This window comes from Furipterus horrens, unplaced genomic scaffold (genome assembly GCF_987537825.1).
Source record: "Furipterus horrens unplaced genomic scaffold, mFurHor1.1.pri manual_scaffold_10, whole genome shotgun sequence".
NCBI classification, from domain to species: domain Eukaryota; kingdom Metazoa; phylum Chordata; class Mammalia; order Chiroptera; family Furipteridae; genus Furipterus; species Furipterus horrens.
In genome coordinates, this window is record NW_028327180.1 from 69219087 (window position 1) to 69237955 (window position 18869).

An 18869-nucleotide genomic window follows, 5' to 3' on the forward strand; every position below is an offset into this window, starting at 1 on the left:
ATCATACCAGGTCCTCCTTACTGCCCAGATGATGGCCGAACTTCAGGGATGTGAACCTTGTGCCCACCCTCCCCAGTTAGAAGGGGCTCCTCCAGACTCCGGGAACTGCACACCAGCTGGAGATCTAACATTCAACTCGACTAGAGAGTTTTCTCCCCAGAAGATGGCATCTTGAGGTGGGTACCTCTCTGAAGATCATGGATTAAGACCTTCATCTCCAATATCAAAACTTTATTTCTTTTGCTTTTTCTCTCTGTTAATGTATGAGAAGACAATGCTCCTGGCAACTGTCGCTGAGTCTACTAGGCTCTAACTGTGCGACAGAGGTCCCCGAAATTTCCTGCTATGGCAGTTGTAGATATTAGAGTTGCTTTAGATGGCTTATTGGCTAAACGAGGAGTAGTCTGTGCCGTATCAAATTCCCCCTGCTGTTCTTGGGTCAGTGCCTCTGGTATTGTAGCAAATACGAAAATTAACCAGAAAGCCACTTGGTTAAAACTGGTCAATGCCCTGTCAGGTGCATTCTTTGATTTATTTGATACGAACTGGTCTGGTTCATGGGGGCAGGGCACTGGCTGAGGAGTATCCTTAAGTCTCTTGTTGCTGTCTTCCCAATAGTTATCACTGCAGTCTCCCTGGTATGCTGTGTTCCCTCGGGGGTCCTAAGTGCATTTTTTGCAGCCATCAGTAGTACCTCAGATGGTCTCACTGCACTTGGAGAAACAGAAACAAGTTGAACAATGTGTTGAACAGCAAAAGCAACTTTTCCATGGTTCTGACATCACACCCAATGAGTTTCCCAATGAGACAAGAGCACCTTAACTCTGATGGTGACAGAGAATGACACTAATACAAAATTTTGGTCCATCTCTCATGTATGAGAAGAGGGTCAAATGGGGGAGATTATTAAATTTATTAAACAGGAGGCCATTAAATTGATGTGGCTCTTTTAGGCCATGGTGATCTACCAAAATCTAAAAGTTTTGACTTTGGCAAACCCAAATCTAGGCCTGTAGGTGCCTCATGGTTACAAAATCAAAATGCTAAGGACAACCAGTCATAAGCAGCCAATTAGGCTTTAAACTTTAGACAATTAGTCATTTCCTTACTTGGCTTCCCCGTTTTCTCTGTAAATCTCTCCCCAAGCTCCTGCTGGCAGAGCATCCCTAACCACATCCGGTTTGGTTCCACCCTGTTTGAATTGATTTTTTCTCAAATAAACTCTTAAAAATTGAAAAAAAAAAATCTCCTTAAGAGAGATTATTAGTTTGAAAAGAGTAGATTTTTTTATTTATATTTCCCCTGATTATCAAAGTAAGATAAGCTTACCACAGATAATTACAATATAATGAAACTGGGAAAGAAAAAAATCATTCAGAACCTTTCCCCCATTGGTAATCAATGTTAGTGTTTTGACATTATTTTTCCTGATTTATGCAGTTATTTTCTTTCTTAGTAAAGTTCAAGGATATGAACATTTTTAAGACTTTACATAGAACTACTGGAATTGATTTCAATTTATCAATTGTATTCTCCTTTTGGAAATGTATAAGTTATGACTATTCTGAAAATACTGACATCTACAAATTATCAAGTAAGCGTGATTCTTTCAAAACTTCTCATCATTTTGGTCTGGTTTGCTCAAAATCTGTTGTGAGTATGGGACAAGCCCTAAAAATGTACAGAGCAAATGTTACTTAGAAAACTCATTTCCAGCTTTTGATTTCTTCACATAATTAAATGATTCTTTTTTTCACAGTCAGGATCCCATTTAATTCAAGTGTGTCGATATTTCTAACTTAATTTTAACTTAACAATTTCCAAGTGGCAGAGGCATGATTGTGCAAATGCATCAGTGCATGGGCTCTGGTTGAAGACTACTCTCTGAAAGGCTACTGTTGTTAATGGTGTTCCTTTCTTGGGCGATTGAAAATGCTTATTTGACAAGTCGCTGTGAAAGTCGGCTCATTGGCCCTTCCAGATGAAGATAGGCTGTTGGTCATTTATTCATACCTGTTTCCTGGTATGAATAGAAGAAAATACTCTTCTATATAGGGCTTCCCAATCATTTTTGTGGTAGGGCATACATTGGAAATAATAATGCTATTTGTTCTGTACACTGGAGTAAATGCACAGGGCTGATATGGTCAGAGGTGACTGGCAGGAAGCCGGGGCCCCGGGTGGCTGTCATAAGGGTTGAGGGACCTGTGTTCCAGCCTCCTGTAAACCATTCCCGGTACGTTGGGGCCCCCCCTGCATTCTAGGGAACCTAGAAGAATGTACCTTTTGATATTATGAAGAGTATATCTTCCTTTCTAAAAAGATGCTGTTTCTGTGTGTGTGTGTTTAACCTACTGTATTTTTCATGTTGATTACATGGGGGTATTATCACTGTGAAACCTCTCCGTAGTAGAAATGTAGATGTTTTTCTTGACAACTTTCTGATTCTACCTCCTCACAATTGTCCACAAAATATGCTTAACTCCTCTTCTAAAAGTTTTATTTACTGGATTTCTTTTATTTGGGAGTCATTCCTTCAGCGATTCTTACCTGAGTTCTATTACATACCAGGCACTTTGATAATCACTAGGGAGAGAGAAATGGTCAAGACAGCTTCTGGCTCCAAGGCACCCACAGTTCAGAGAGGGGACCCAGAGGTGGATTAAGGTTGGTTGAGGCCTCGGGCACAGAAGAAAATATTAGGCCCCTTTAAAAAAAAAGAGAGAGGCATGGAAAATAAAAATACATGTTAACCATATTTTTAAATAAATAAATAAAAAATATTATGTACTGTTAATGTTTTATTTCCAATAAAATTTGAATATATGTATAATATAATTAATAATAGCATAATAATACTCACAAAGTTTTGAACTAATAGTTGAACATAAACGTGTAAAGTTGGGGTTTTGCTGGGCCCTTCAGAAGTTGGGGCCCAGGGCATGTGCCCAGTGCGCCTGCCGTTAAATCCGCCTCTGAGGGGACCACAGGAGTGGGATAAAGAAAACAGCAAGCACTTAATGGTGGTAGGAACAAAGCTCCACAGCTTCCTCCCTGGGGCAGGTGGGAATGCTTCCCAGGAGCAGTGATGCTTGAGGTGGACGTTGAGGAGGAGTGGGAGCTTGACATTTCAGCCAGGAAACAGAGTGCTGGATAAGGGACAGCAACCGGTGGTTTTGAAAAGCAGGTGAGCTTGTCGGTGCGCCTGAAACTCTGATTCTGGGCAGCACCCGCAGGAACGAAGAGGGTGAGGTTGGAAAGGAAGGTGGGGTTAGGTTTTGAGGAACCTCGCCTGCTGAAAGGAAGGATTAGGACTTTATATGCAGAAGACTGACATTCACAGACTTTTATTTTGGGAACATTGCTCTGGCATCAAGATGGAGAAGACCTGTGGGTGATGGGACAGTCATTAGAAAACTGCTGCAACTTTAAAAACAGAAGTCAGTGATGAGGGCTTGGCCGGGGTGGATGGAGGGGGGCAGAAGCATAGAGTACCTAGGAATGGCTACAGGAGTACGAGAGAGGTCAGTTTGGGCAAGGAAGCAAATGATGATGTAATGAGCAAAGGCAGGAGGAAGAGCTTAACCCCCACCATCCAGTCTTCAACTCCAGCCCATCCTTTTAGACCCAACCCAAGGGCCCTTTCCTTTACCAGCCTTCTTCTTTCATCCTCATCCCCTCAGGGACCGCTTTCTTCCCAGAATAGCTATTCTGGGAGTCAGCGCTGGACACCTTGCTCCCTAAGCTATTTCATATGTATTAGGTCCATGTCCTAAACCAGATTGCAGGGCTGTCATTCTCAAGCCCCATGTGTCACGATTCTCTGATATTCATCCCAGCGACTGGCTCACAGTGCTAGGTGCTGTCTACAGTAGGCAGTGGGGCGTAGCACTGTGCTTGCAAATGCGTCTTTTTCTGGTGTTTTAAAAAGAAAAATCTTTATTGAAGTGTAATTGACATGCTATAAACTGCCTATATAAAATAGATATAAAGTGGAACTGCCCTGGTTAACACAGGGGCAGAAGGCCCAGAATCCAGGGCCTGTGGCTTCTTCCTCTTTTGTAGGATTCCATGAGACACAGTTTGAAAACTGGGTGGACTAGTCATGGGTTTTGGAGTCAGAGAGAACTGGTTTGAATCCCTGCTCTGTTACTTTCTTAGCTATAATATAGTAGCTAAATGGGGAAATTGCTCTGAGCCTCACTTTCTCCTCTGTAAATCAGGGACAATAATACTTTCAGTGTAGGGTTAGTGTGAGGATAAAGTAAGATAATGCATGCAGAAATCTCCGGCACTTATTAAATGCTTATTAGGTCATAGCTGTTGGTAAGAACAGCAACACATTTGCTAACTGATTGAGTAACTGATCCTTACTCAAACTAGTACTTGTTCAGTCTAAATAAACCTACTGGGGTTAAGAAAATCTAGGGTTGGGGTGAAGTTCTGGGTGAGTTTAGGATTCAGAAGAGACCAATCTTGTCTCATGTTCACTCTGCTCCATAAACTCACAATTGCCTGCCTTTGCATGCGGGTCTATCAATATTTAACGTGTGGGTGTCAGTTGCAGTAAACTGAGCATGTCCCAGCAGCAACTTGAATTAATTATATGCAGGAGGAGGGAAAATAAAGTGCCTTTTTCTCAGAGCTCCAGGTTTCACTGGCTGCACTGGAGCCTGGAAGCCCCAGAGGGAACTTTCTGCTGATGGAGGACCCCCAGAAGAAGCTGAACCAGAAGAGTGACGGCAAACCCCGGAAAGTACGGTTTAAGATCTCTTCCTCCTACAGCGGCCGAGTGTTGAAGCAGGTCTTTGAGGATGGGCAGGAACTAGAGTCGCCCAAGGAGGAGTACCCTCACAGTTTTCTCCAAGAGTCCCTTGAACCAATGGATGGTGTTTACGGGTCTGGGGAAGCCCCCAAGCCCCGGTCATACTCCCCTAAGCTGACTGCTCAAAGGATCAGTGTGTTTAGAGAGGGCAATGCCTACACTTTGGCGGGCAGCCAGCCTTTCTTCAACGATTACAAGGCAAATGACCATAAGGTTGGTATTGTGCGTGGTGTATAAGCTTTAAGGACTAAAGTGTGTGTTAGAGAAACACCTGAATGTTTCAAATGTGTATGATGCTCATGCTCCAGTACCCATGAGGGCTATAGGTGCACCCAGTGGAAGTCGCTCTTAGAATAATATTTCTGGGACAAAAATACCATGCCTGTTGACTACTTATTGGGAAGTGCAATAAGCACGGATAGTATTCAAATTCCACCCATGGTGAAAAATTGTCACTGGGTCTTCAGTGGGGTTATCTCAGTAAATAGAGGTGCAGTGGTTTTCAGGTCGCCCGGCTGCTGTTTTAGAAAATCATGCAGCAATGGGTTGTCTTGTCTCCCAAAAGAGCTAAGTGTTTGAAGGTGCTCATTTTACCCCAGGCAGTTATTCACCTTGTGGTTAATCTATGTCTTGTTTCTTTTCTTTTTTTCCCTACCCCCTCTTGCTGCCTGCTTTTAAAAATGTCTGCCTGTCCATTAGTTTATTTATTTTGTCTTTCCATTGCTCATTAGCATGAGCGCTGGGTAGGTGGAGTCCTGGGAAGAGATGGCGAAAAGCAGATCCCCCAGAGGAAATGTTACTTGGGGAAGAAGTTGGAGCTAGTAGTTCATTTGAAACGTGTATTTTTATTTGTAAATTTCAATGATCTTCTCCAATACCATGAATAATCAAAAGCCTATACATGAATGTTTTTAAGTTAGAAAAGCCTGGAAAAGTAGTCACTGATTTCCAAAATCTAATAGGAGATATGTATATGTTCTCTGCCAGTGGGACTATGGATGTATGTGGTTTTTTTGAAGATTAAATACAGTTATGTAATGTACCAACCAGGTTATTCATGAATAGCTTACCAGGATTGGTACACTTCTTTGAAGTGTGATATTCTGATGATTACTCTGTAATCATTTTTACTGGAGTTTCCTAAGGCAACAAATAATACATTTATAAAAGACAAATGTATTGGCCTTGCTAGCACTAATAAAAGTATAATTATGGACATGTCCACATTTATCAAAGCTAGTACCAGTTTTCTGATGTTATAGGGGGCTAGATGAACAGCCCCTCTGTTACTGGAGTGGCTTATGCATTGCAAAGCAATATCACCTACTCTCTCATCGGGTCTTCACCACAGTCTTCAGGAGAAAGGCCAGGTGTGACTGTGCCTGTTTTGCAGATGAGGAACACCGAGTGCCAAGTCGTTAAGGGGCTCACCGAATATCATAGGGTCATTAGGTGCAGAGTCAGAATAAGAAGCCGGGTCTTCTGATTCTTCACACTTTCTTTCTATGGAATATTCCTTTTTAGAGAATAAGATCACTACTAATAATGTTGATGATGATAATAATAGTTACCATTTACTGAGTATTTATTGTGTCCTAGGTACTTAGCTGTCTTATGCTTACAGTATCTCTTTTTACCTAAATCTTATTTGTAGATTTAGAATTTACAAAGTTGTCGTTTATACAATACCTTGTACAAGGCCACAGTAGATAATATGGGACTGCTTGACTTTCATAAGTGAATATGTCAAACTTGACATTCATGTCAAGGTATGATTAGGCATGGATTTATAAAACCAGAAAACTGAGTCTTCACGGCAGCACAGAACAGTCGATTTAAACACCAGACTCTAGAGGCCATGTTCAGGGTTAGATTCTTCTCTAGTCCATTTATCCTTGTTTTGTATGTTGCCTGATCAAATGCCACATCTCAGTCTGGCCAGCCTCTAGGTGTGAGAGTGTCAGGAAGGATTTGTGCGCCTGCACCCACTGGAACAGCTTGTCAACGTGGTGTTCATGAACAACAAGGAAAGGAGAGCTGGGAAGGCATGATTTTTCAATAGTGAATACAACTGTAAGCTAACCCCTAGTAAATACTGGGTATGAGTAAACAGTAGGTAGTACTTAAGCATAATAATTCAAAGTAATGGCTCTGAACTAGAACAGATACCTGTATACCCAGGGTTATAGCAGCTTTAGTCACAATTGCCCAAAGCTGAAAACAACCCAAATGTCCACCAGTAGATGAATGGACAATGTTGCGTATACTACAATGGAATATTATTCAGTCTTAAAAAGGAAGGAAATTCTGACACATGGTGCAACATGGATGAAATATGAAGACATTATACTAAGTGAAGTAAGTCACAAAAGGACAGTTGTGTAATTCCACTTACGTGAGTAGTCAGCTTTATAGAGATGGCAGCTGGGGGAGGGGAGTGACAGAGTTACTATTTAATGGGTACAGCATTTCAGTTTGGAAATAAGAAAAAGTTCTGGAGATGGATGGTGGGGATAGTTCCACAACAATGTAGAAGTACTTAATGCAACTGAATTCTACACTTAGGCATGGTCAAAATGGCACATTTCATGTTATGTTTATTTACCATATTAAAATAACATATTTTTTACTTTTATTTTTACTTTATTGTTGACACTATTATGGATGTCCTCATTTCCCTTCACCCCATTACCCACTTCCACCCAGCCCCTACCCCCTCTTCCCTCTGACCATCGCCACACTCTTGTCTGTGTCCACGGATCATGCATGTGTGTTCTTTGGCTACTCCCTTCACCTTCTTTCATCCAGTCCCCCAGACCCCTCCCCTCTGACAGCTGTCAGTCTGTTCTGTGTACCCTGTCTCTGTTCCCATCTTGTTCATCAGTTTATTTTATTCATTAGATTCCACATATAAGTGAGATCATATGGTATTTGTCTTTCTCTGGTTGGATTATTTCACTAAAAATTATATATATATATATATATATATATATATATATTTTAAACAAGGGCTCTGATGTCAGTTAAAAGTCTGGGCTTGATGTCCTTTCTACCTAGTTACCTATGTGAGCTTGGGCTTCAATGCCATAATTTGTAATATGAGGCTAATAAAAGTACCTGCTAACAAACATTGGTATGGTGATTAAAAAGAGATACTGCACAAGAAGCACTTAGCATTGTGCCTGGTGCTTGTATATGCCACCTACCATGGTGATAATGACCAGGCTCTAATGAAAGAGATATTGAGTCTTTTTAAATTTTTATGTGATGGCTGGAGACAGTGGTTATAAGCAATCAAATATTTTAAGGGATTAGAACTGACTGAAGTTTATAAGGGTCATAAGCAATGGAAGGGAAAGGAAGGGAGGTAACATTTACTGAACACCCACTTTATACAGAATATGTAAATTCATCTTTACAATAATTCCGTGGGAAAGAATTTTATAAATTGGAAAAACAGAAATTCATAGGGGTTCAATAACTTGCAATCTCACAGAACTGTCAAGTAACATTTGAATGGAATTTGAGCTCAGGTCTGCCTGCCTCCCAAGACCACTGAGTTTCTAGTACCCAGTAAGGTTCTTCTGCATTTAAACTTGGAGCTGTGGAAGGGTGTCATGGTGACCCAATAGCAATCTTGGCACATTGCCACTGACGTCAGAGTATTTATGAAGCTCAATCACACAGGTTACCATTCTGGGCACTATGGAAGAAAACAAAAAATTCCTGGCTCCATCCTGGCCGTCTATAATGTAAGAGAGGGTGTTCCTCACAGGCAAATGTTTGTAACCAGATAAGGTGAAGCTTAGTTACACCCAGAGAGTTTCCTGAGACACAAGGAAGAACTTGGCTGTCAGGGTGACTGAAACTTAAACACACCTTAAGGGTGATTTGGGACCATCCATCTTTGGAATACATTAAAAATAAATTTACTTGCCTGGGCATCTCAGATACTGAGAGGCAGAAGATTGAACCAGATGACTGCAGATTTTTTAAAGTATACTGAGACTTTCCACTTGAAAAAAAAGAAACCAGCTGTAGATACAAAGAAAAGCTTCCTAGTAACCAAACCTCTTAAGCTGTTACTGGGAGTGGAAATGGAACCTTCCAAAAGTGCCACCATCTTTATCTTCTGAGGTTCAGAAACTGATAGTCCAGAGTGTGAAATAGGAACCCAGCGTGCATCAAACTATAGGAAATGGAAGCTGCCACACGATCCCTAGGAGAGAGGGAGGGAAAAGAGGGCCAGGTAGGAAGCTTGTGGCTTCATAAATAATTATTGAAAACTCCTTGGATGTTTCAAGGAAGGGGACCTGAATATTGAAGTCCCTTTCCAGCCAGGGTGAGACTGCTTAAGTGTAGCATCTAATTAGATGAGGCTGATATGGGTCTGTAAAACCAGGGCGGAATATTTCATGCCAAAGCATTTAGCTGCGTAGCCTGATTGTGCATGCGCTAGCTGCTGAAAGAACAGTTTTTAATAATAACAGCAGTAACAATGCTTACCCTTTGCCTGGTATCTTCAGCTTTTGCAAACTCTGTTTTATATATTCTTCATAGCATCTCCATGCCTGGAAGATGATATAATGAGCCACAGGGATGAGAGTCAAAATATTTAATTGCTTAATTGCCCCAGAAGCCAGCAGTGTGGGGGCAGGGTCCTAACATGTGAGGCCCTAAGTCTTAGAGTTTATGTCACTGGTTTTGGGATGTCAGAAGAGAGGCCGGGGAAGCAGGAGAGCACCCACCTGTGTACCCTCCAGCGTAGAGGTATTTCTGTTTTAATGATTAGTTTGTGATAGTTAGTACGTACCAGCAAGATGGCAGTCCATTTACAGATGAGCCAGCTGAGGGTGTGAGACGCCAGACGGCTCACCTTATCTTGTGGTTGGTGAGCGGTAGAACTGGGACCCAGTGTTGTCTTCCTGCGACCTGTCCTAGCTCTGGGAAGGCAGTTGTGTTCTTAGGTAAATCATCCCTAAACACCGACTCCCAGGCTTCTCTACTGCATCGGAGTGTTGTCCAAATCGGTCCTCAGCAAATGGTTAAGGAGCGCATGAGAAATCCATGCAAAGGATGTAAGCTATTAATAATGACGGTCCGGAAGCATATCCACTGACATAAGGCTTTCATAGATGGATAACAGAAACAAGTTACAAAGTAATATATATATATATTAATACAATATATGACATATTAATATATATAAATAAATATAATGATATGGGGGGGTGCTTGTGAATAGTTTAGTATAAGTGCTAAGAATATGGACTTTAGAGTGAGACAGAGCTGGGTTTGAATTCCAGCCACAGACTTTTAGTAACTTTATAACCTTGAGAGGCACTTAAGCCCACCGAGATGTGGCCTCTCTTTCTCTAGACTGTGGAAACCATAGCATCTACCTCATAGGGATGTTCAGGGGGTGAGCGAGGTAATGCTTGTAAAATGCTTAGCACAATTCCTGACAATAATAACAATAATAATTGTTTAATAAATTGTAACTACTGTTATTATTTTTGCATAGAAAAAATCTGGAGTGATATTTATTTTAAAAAGAGCATTTCTTTGTATTTATTAAGCATTCATTGTGCCTGGCTCTGCATCAGCTGCTATGGGATGTGGTTGAAATATATACTCTGGACTCCACTCTGCAGAGTCTTACACTCTAGTTCTATGACTAGTTCAGCTTTGCTCAGTTACCACCGACAGGAGGAAGGGACATGGCAGCTGTCATAGTTTTCCTAGAAAGCCAACCAAGCAGGGAGTGGACTGCAGCATTGTGGGCTGCTGAGGTCACAAGTACCGGACAGCGGGAGTTCCTCCTCTCCATTGCCTGCGACAAGGAGCAGGTTCTGCAGCCCTGCATTTACTTGGTGATTGTTGGTCGAGGTTCCATGCTCACTCTCCGTTTCTCTAGTCCCCACCTATTATAGATTTTGGAAAGATAATCATCTACACAAATAACCTGAAAATCATTCGAACCCCCATGGACAAGAGGGACTTCATGAGGAAAATACTTCAGAAGGAAGGAGAGATTGAGGAAGAGTCTCTGATGAGCAAAGAAGAAATTTATGGAGACAGCAACCAGCACGATGGGCCTTTGGCAGAGACTGAAAGCAGATTCGCCCACAACCGGTACCCACAGGTGCGTCCCCGCGCTGCGCTGTCCCACCAGGAGCGGCCTGGTGCAGTGGTCGCCAAGCCGCCTCGCTTGTGCACTACTTAAGTAACGGCTTTCGGATATGACTATTTATGATGTCTCGATATCAAAGATGTTATGATTTTGTTATATTTTAATGGTATATTGTTAGCAATCATAGTTATAAGTTCATATTTCAAACACTCCTAATTTTAATTTTTAAATGACTTCTTTTGAGATCTGACTAGGTATCTATTGTTTTCAATTTGCAGCGTGGCTTAGAACATCTTGCTCTAGAAATGGGAAAAATAGCTCTGTCCTTTCCTTATGGGTTTGCTTGCGCTCCTATTATTGGTGTTATCCTCAATCCACAGTTTCCTAGAAGAAATCTAATCAAGTTGTGGGTCTTTAGATTTCATAGAGATGAGTTTAGTTAAAATCTAAACAGTATCATTTGTCAATCCAGGAGACCAGGCACAAGTAAACTGCAAAATGTTGCAATATGCTGAAATGAATGAATGAGCCAGGACACCATTGTCACTTTATATGAAGTGGGGTCACTTTACATCATGCTTTAAAAAAAAAAAAAAGATTTTATTTATTTATTTTCAGAGAGAGGGAAAGGGAGGGAGAAAGAGCGGAAGAGAAACATCCATTAGTTGCCTCTTGCACGTCTGCAGCTGGGGACCTGGCCTGAAACCCAGGCCTGTGCCCTGACTGAAATCGGACCAGTGACCCTTTGGTTTGCAGGCCAGCACTCAGTCCACTGAAACACACCAGCCAGGGCACATCATACTTATTTCAGGGTCTCTTGGGTAAGGTACCAGTGTCAACTAGTTTATTAAAAATTAGTATAACAATTTCTTTTGAAAATATTATTAAAGCTTAATTTCTTGCCTTCTTTAGGTAAAAATATAAATAGTTCAAATGTATTTCTCCGTACACATTCCTCACCGTGGAAATCGTTGCTCAGACATGCTCAGATTGGGAGAAGACTGATAATATTCATTAGTTCACAGTGTGGAGTTGGGGGTGGGAAAAACAATTTTGATGATATTAAGCTGAGAGTAAAAGCTTGCACAGCAGCAGAAGTGGATTTTTTTTTCTCTTTAGATTCCATCTTTTGGGACTTGAAACTTTCTGTGGGGCTCACTCTCACCTCCCATTTGTTGGCATGACAACATGGGCCAAGGGCTTCCTTGCACTGGAGTGAAGTCCCCACCCTGGGAGGGTTCAAGGGATTGGGACAAGAGGGTCATGACCAGACTCCACTGAAAGGCTCTTGTTAAAAGTTCTGCTCACAGCCACTCCTGTCTCTTTCTAATCTGATCTCACACGAGGTAAGATATTTTTGAAATGCAAATCTGATCCTGTCATCCACTCATCACCCTTCCCCCACCTCCCACCCAAAACTGTTCACTGGCCTCTCTTCACTTGGGCTAAAATCAGACCACCTCACTTATTCTTGAAAACACCGTGTAGCCTGGCTGCTCTTGGCCTCATCTCTTAAACATCTCTCCTTGGTCTCTCTGCCCAGTCACATTGCCCGTCTAGCTGCCCCTCATATGCTCTTGGCTTTTTCTCAGCAGAGGCAACTTCCCTGTGCCTGGAATGTTCTGCTGATCCCATACTGCCTGTCCCTCAGCCCCTAAGGTCTCAGTGGAGGCGTCATGGCCGCAGTCTTCTGTTTATTTGTGCAATTATTTGGTTAATGTTTGTTCTCACTGCGTAAGATTATTCTCCGTGAGGGCAGGGGCCATGTCTATGTTGGGTGTAATATAGTAGTTCCGTTGCCTCCCAAGCCACAGCCTGGCATAGTAGGTGCTCAGTAAACATTAAATGTTTGTCGAAAGAACATTAGAGTTTGGGACCAAAAGCCAGCTGGTCAGAAGATCTCTGCCCCTGCCTTCTCTAGACAGTGCTATTCGGAACGTGGCGCAGCAGCCGATAGACAACTAAACACCACTGTGCAAGCATCCCCTCCCCACATTACCATTCATTCACTCGACCCTTTTCATACCATCCTGTAACTGGTAGGAGCACTGATTTTCAGAACACAGCCAGGAATGTTAAAATACAGGTCACATGGCAGCCCTGGATGAAAAAGCAACAAGAGGCCTGATAGGACAATCATCTTTAAATTCAGCTTGGAGAGAGGCATATTTTTTAGTGGCAACGCCATCAACCAGGGCAGGGCTGTGCAGCAGAAAATTGCTGTGACCACCTCACTTGCCTGTCCTTTAAACTCTGCTTTAAATTGCTGTTTGTTTGCCCACTCTTTCCTACAGTAAATGTCCAGCCAAGTTTATTCTAGAAAAGAGGGTCAAAGAACACCAAGGAGCCTTGACCAGGAGACTCTCCGTTGCGTTGTGGGGGACAGGGAAGCAGAAGGGACCCTGATGAAAGGGCAGGGCAAGACTAGAAGTCAGGCCACGCTGAGCCTCTGTAATAACCATGGGAGAAAAGGAGAGGGAGAACTGAATTGAGCCACCGCGAAACATGGAAGGGGCAAGATCTGGCCCTGTGTCCAGTAGATTTGAGACCATATATCACCTGGGCTCCCTTGTGCTTTATGTGCTTTTGCCTTTGAAATGATAGTAATGAAAAATAAACAGTAGTAATGACAGCTACCATCTGATGAGGGGCCACGATAGCCAGGCACCACGCCCCGTGCCCTGTATGCCATAGTCCACTTCATATGCTCGCAAAGACTCCACGAGGTAGACATTACTAGTGGTCTCCTTCCATGGCTGGGGAAACATCGGAGCCAGTAGTCAAACTCGGATCCACCTGACTACCAATCTCATGATTGTAACCACTTGGCTGAGCAGCCCCCCAGTTGGTGCTGATTACCGTCTTCAGGGCCACTGAAGCTTTGGAGTCTGTGAAGAAAGCTGGGGCCCCTTGCCTTGGGCATGGAGCTAGTACAGGGTGGTTTGCAGAAGTTTGTTGGCTCTAGAACCTAAGCCCTGCTGTGCAACCATGTTCTGAGTCCTCTTACTAACTAGTTTCGGAGAATTTTTAAAGATAATGAGAACGGAAGACTGATGCTTATGTTCTGCATGCCTTGTGTAGAGTAGAGGCTCTGGGAATACTTGATTTAATGGATCATTAAATAATTAAATGAGCATGTTGAGGGTGAGTGGTCAGAGAAAGGTCATAACCCAAGGTAAGAATAGAAACGTTAGTGAAAGCTCCAATAACGCATCAGATAAAATCTGATGAATGATTTGGTTTTGTTCTCTACAGCAGGCTTACCAGGTCATTTTATGAATCTTTCAGTATCTGACCTGGCATTCTATACAACTAATTTCCAGACCACGTGCGCAGTATTATGTTAGGATTTTCCTGTACTTTCTCTGACCACATTGACTTGTACCATTAAAATCTCACCAGGATCAAGTATAAAACATAAAATGTGGATTTGGCAGAAAAGTGGACTATGGCAATTTGCTTTAAGAACATTTTGGCAAATATATTGATTTTGAATACTTTAAGAGAAGAAAACAAATTCCTCCCCTTGTTACTGTGTGGAAGTATGGCAACAATCAATAAAATATTAACAAAAGGGCTCATAGACATGAGGTAGGTTTTTGTCAGTTGAATAATCACTTCCACTCCTAAATCCAGAATGAATAAAATTTAACACCTTTTTAAGCACAATGCAGCACAATGGAGCTATTTTCAGAACCAATGCCTCCCTTTTCATAGATTATTTTTATTATTAGGTTATAAAAGAAAGCTGTGTGAGCTGAGTTGAGCCACCCAGTGGATTCTAGCTGTGTTGGTATTTCCTAGAACTTAAGATTAGAAAGTGTTTGCTAGACACCATTGTTTTGTTTATTTATTCATTTGGCAAATATATGAATAGCAAATATTTTGCTGGCACTGCAGTAGATGTCCAGCAAGTGATGTGAGAGGGACCAGCTCCAAGAGCTTCCTGTGGGCAGAACAGGTGGGGGGACTTCTGGTCCAGACCTGTGGGTGGGCAAGGCTCCCTGACACTTGAAAGCAGTGGGAGTTGGCTGGGTTGGGAGGAGAGAAAGCTTCCGGAGCCCAGCAGGAGGGAGACCTAAGAGCCTGAGGAGACTGGGTTTTAATTTGAAGTTGATCTGGAAGGCAAGTGTTCATTGAAAGGTTTCCTGAGTGCTACGTGGCAATCACGGTTGCCGGCCACTTAATGAGATGGGCATCATTGGGGAGAGCAGCCCATGGACCCAGAGGCAGGCGTCCACACTGAGCTGCTGCCGGAGTTGGTAGGAGTCCGGACTAGGACTGTGGCTGTGGGTGGGAAAAAATGGATGGATTTGAAAATGAAGCAGACAGGACCTGGTGCCGGATCCACCTGGTATAGATCTGGTATCGCTCCTTATTTCTTGGAAGGTTATAGGTCTGTGCAAGGTCTCTGCAGAGGAGTGCAAAGATTGCTTCTTTTCTTGAGATGACTTAGGGGGGGGCACGACAGTAGATAGGGGGCATTTTTCGGAGGGTGGGAGTCGAGGACTGGAGACTTACTAGCAAGGCTTAGAAGTGAACCGAGAATATCCCAGATAATATTACAATATTTTCATATAACCTCTCATCTATTATTCTGGCTACTCAGAGAGGTAAGCCTTGTCACTCTCATTTCACAGGTAAAGAGGTGGCGGTTTAGGGAGGTGAAGGGAACTGGCCAAGGAGCCTAACGGATGTCAGAGGCAGGCCTCGGTCCCAGGCCACCGACTCCAGAGCGAAGCTCGGAACCCTGCGGCCTTATCTCAGTTCTCAAAGAGAACAAAGATGAAGTATTGCAATTCATTCATCCACTTGGTCTCTCGGTCACACAAAACAGTCTTTCTTGAGCACCTACTTTGGACAGCTACAACGAGGGGCTGTTAGGAAGTCAACAGGAGCCTACACTCTGGTGCTGCCTCACATCAAAACCTGCCTCTTTTTCTGCCACGTTGTGTGACAATTGGTGAATAACAGAACTTCTCAGGGTCTCATTTTCCCACCTGTAACATAGGGATGATTGGTGATCCTTATACTATCTCAGGGATGTTGTGAGGAGTAGATGGGCTGATGTATGAAAGAAAGCTTTTAGAACAGCGCATGGCACCTACTAGACATGCTACAAATGTTCGCTCTTGGTATTTGGCAATGAGGAGCGCTAAGTCTTTGCCCTCCTGGAATATTCAGATGGCAACAAGGGCAATGAAGGATGTAAAGTCACGCATGCAAGGCCTGGTAACAGAGGACGCTGCCTTAGAGATGTCCCCCAGGAAAACCCTCTTTGGTAAATTGCTGTGCTTATTCTGTGCCTCTGGCCAGTTCCCTCACTGGCAGATGTGGGAAGCATTTTCCTCTTATTTTACCATAGCCTCTGCAGCAGCCCAGTGCTCTTTGACCTGCATGCGATCAATGAACTTGAACTGCTGTGTAACTAAACCCTGACCCATCTCTTGCAGGAAGGGGAGCTTCCAGATGACAACTGTTTTCACTGCCGAGGGTCGGGCAGTGCCACCTGCTCTCTGTGCCACGGCAGCAAGTTCTCAATGCTGGCCAACAGGTTTAAGGAGTCCTACCGGGCCCTGCGGTGCCCTGCCTGCAATGAGAATGGCCTGCAGCCTTGCCAGATTTGCAATCAATAGCCCTCGGATTTGTATGTCTGCTTTTATCGCATCCTCTCTAAAGTTATTTCTAATAAACTGCCCCCACTCTCCCTCTCCCAGCAAGGAAGCCACAGCAGCTGTGATCACTTCCACTGCCGGCAAAAAGAAAAAAAACTCAATTACTCAGTGACGTCTCACGGGGCTGGTAACATCTCTCTGTGGGTCTAAGTGGCAGAGGCATTTCCGAATTAGCGTTGCCTTTGAAACTGGTTCTAAAATGATCCTTGCAGGATTGTGTGCATGTATGTCCCTTGACTGAGCTCAGGGTTCTCCTTGTGCTAGCGAACAAATAAATGGCTGCAGGCTGATGTCATTTTCTGGTTGGGAGTTGTTTTGCATACTGAGGCAGTGAGAAAGGAATGAAAAAGGCAGGTTTCTGAGGAACCAAATTCTTGTTGCTTCTAATGCATTTCAAACCATCATTGGTCAAAGTGAATTTTTAATTAAGCAGCAGAAGAAAGGGATGCTCAAAGCCCGAATGCACTGGCAGACCACAGAAGCAACACAGCAGCTCTGTGCTGCTCTGTGCTGAAGACAGGCCCACTGAGGAGGCCTTTCCTTCCAGCTCTCCCGTCCCCCCTGAGTGATGTGCCGGGCTGATATTCATGCAGATGACAGCAAAGGCTCCTTCCTGGGATGAGACGAGATAAGACATTTCTGCGTGCCTCTAAACTACTGAGGATATAAGCCAAGTCAAAGCTTTTTATGATAAATTTGGTGCTTAAGTACTTGTGTGTGATACGACTTCCTCCAGTCCTGAATTATTACCAAATAAATAAATATTTTGAGTGTAAGATATAGCCACAATCTCTTCATAAAAGACTGTGGGTATTTTCTAAGTATCTACTAGAAACCTCTAAAAGAAAAACTGACCAAGGCTGATTGTTCGCAATTATCTTTCTACTGTCTATGACTACACATACTAAGGATAATTCTTCCTCTTACAGTTGGTTGTAAAATTAGAAAAATGCTTTTGTTAATGAACTTTGTAGCTCTAACACCCACCCCCCTTGAGAATCACGCTGTAAAATCTGTTATCTATGGAGATGCATTGCTTTTCTGGGATAATTACTTGGATTTTCATAACTTAATTTTCTCAAGGTTTGTTTGTTATCCTCTAATATTCAGCTATTAAAATAACTCACCAGTGGAATGCTTTTCAGGCAATATAAATACTTCTAATAAAAAGATTAAAATATTCTCCAAAGCCATGATAATGCTGCTTCTCCTCGCTTGGCCAGACGATAGAACTGCTCCCGACTCTCTTTGCTTCTGTACTTAACTGTTTGCTGACTCTGTTTTCTCACAGCTGTGGACTCTCGTATCTTCCCAGAATACCAGAGGCAGGAATGATGTCGAGACACCTGTCAGTGTATTGTTCTCCGTTTGGATGGGAACATTTGACAACAGATAACTGTTTGAGCCCTGCATACAGGACACGCAGGACGACCTGCCAGGGACTGATGTGTGGTGCTACCCAGACGGGCACTGCCCCTGCTATTTCATGGGACTTCCAGTTTCGGTGGAGGAGACACAAGTGCAAATATATAATTACAACATAGTGTGACAAGTGCTGGGATAGGGGAATTACAGGGAGCGTTAGAAGCACATAGAAGTGACACCTAACGTAGCCTGAGTGGGGTTAGAAGAGGAAGAGATGCAGCAATGTTTCTTTCCTTCCCCCATGCTCCTAAGAGCCTGTAATACTTTTCATCCTGTAATAAATATGTTTATGAGTGATTACATTTATTTATTCAGTCAAATATTTATTGAGCACTGGGGCTATATCAGTAGAAAAAAGTGTCGTTTCCCCCCACCACGATGGAGCTTACATTTGATGGGGAGGAAATATTGAACATATGAGGCCTGTCCAGAAGGTATCCAGCCATACAATATGAAAAATAGAGACATTTATTGAAGAAGATATAAGAAACAAGAAACATTGTACATAGTGATAGAGGGACAACTAAAGATATGTAATACAGATAAAAATACATTTATATAGATAAAACTATATATGTAATGTATAATGTGTTAGGAAAGGGTAAATGCTGTGATGAAAAATAAAACAATAAAGGGGGTCAGGAGGTGGGAGGTGTTGCAATTTTGAATTCATTTTCAAGGAGGCATCACTGAGAAGGTGCCCTTTCAATACAGGCCTGAAGGAGGCCAGGGGGCAAGTTGTGAAAGCCTCGGGGCAGGGTTAGCCCAGGCAGAGAGAGCGGCAACGCCAGACCCTTAGGGAGGAGGGTCC

General features: G+C 42.9%; 1 protein-coding gene across 2 annotated transcripts in view; it reads left to right on the forward strand.

Moving 5' to 3' along the window:
* GRXCR2 (glutaredoxin and cysteine rich domain containing 2) overlaps positions 1-18356 on the forward strand; it is a 47969-nt gene extending 29613 nt beyond the window's left edge. For both annotated transcript variants that reach the window (XM_090289307.1, XM_090289308.1), the window contains exons 2-5: positions 4644-5038; positions 10743-10970; positions 16412-16605; positions 17925-18356. In XM_090289307.1, coding sequence (XP_090145433.1) covers positions 4644-5038; positions 10743-10970; positions 16412-16594 — 806 coding nt within the window. In that variant the 3' untranslated portion in view covers positions 16595-16605; positions 17925-18356. The remainder of the gene's footprint in view (positions 1-4643; positions 5039-10742; positions 10971-16411; positions 16606-17924) is intronic.
* The last annotated feature ends 513 nt before the right edge of the window (positions 18357-18869 follow it).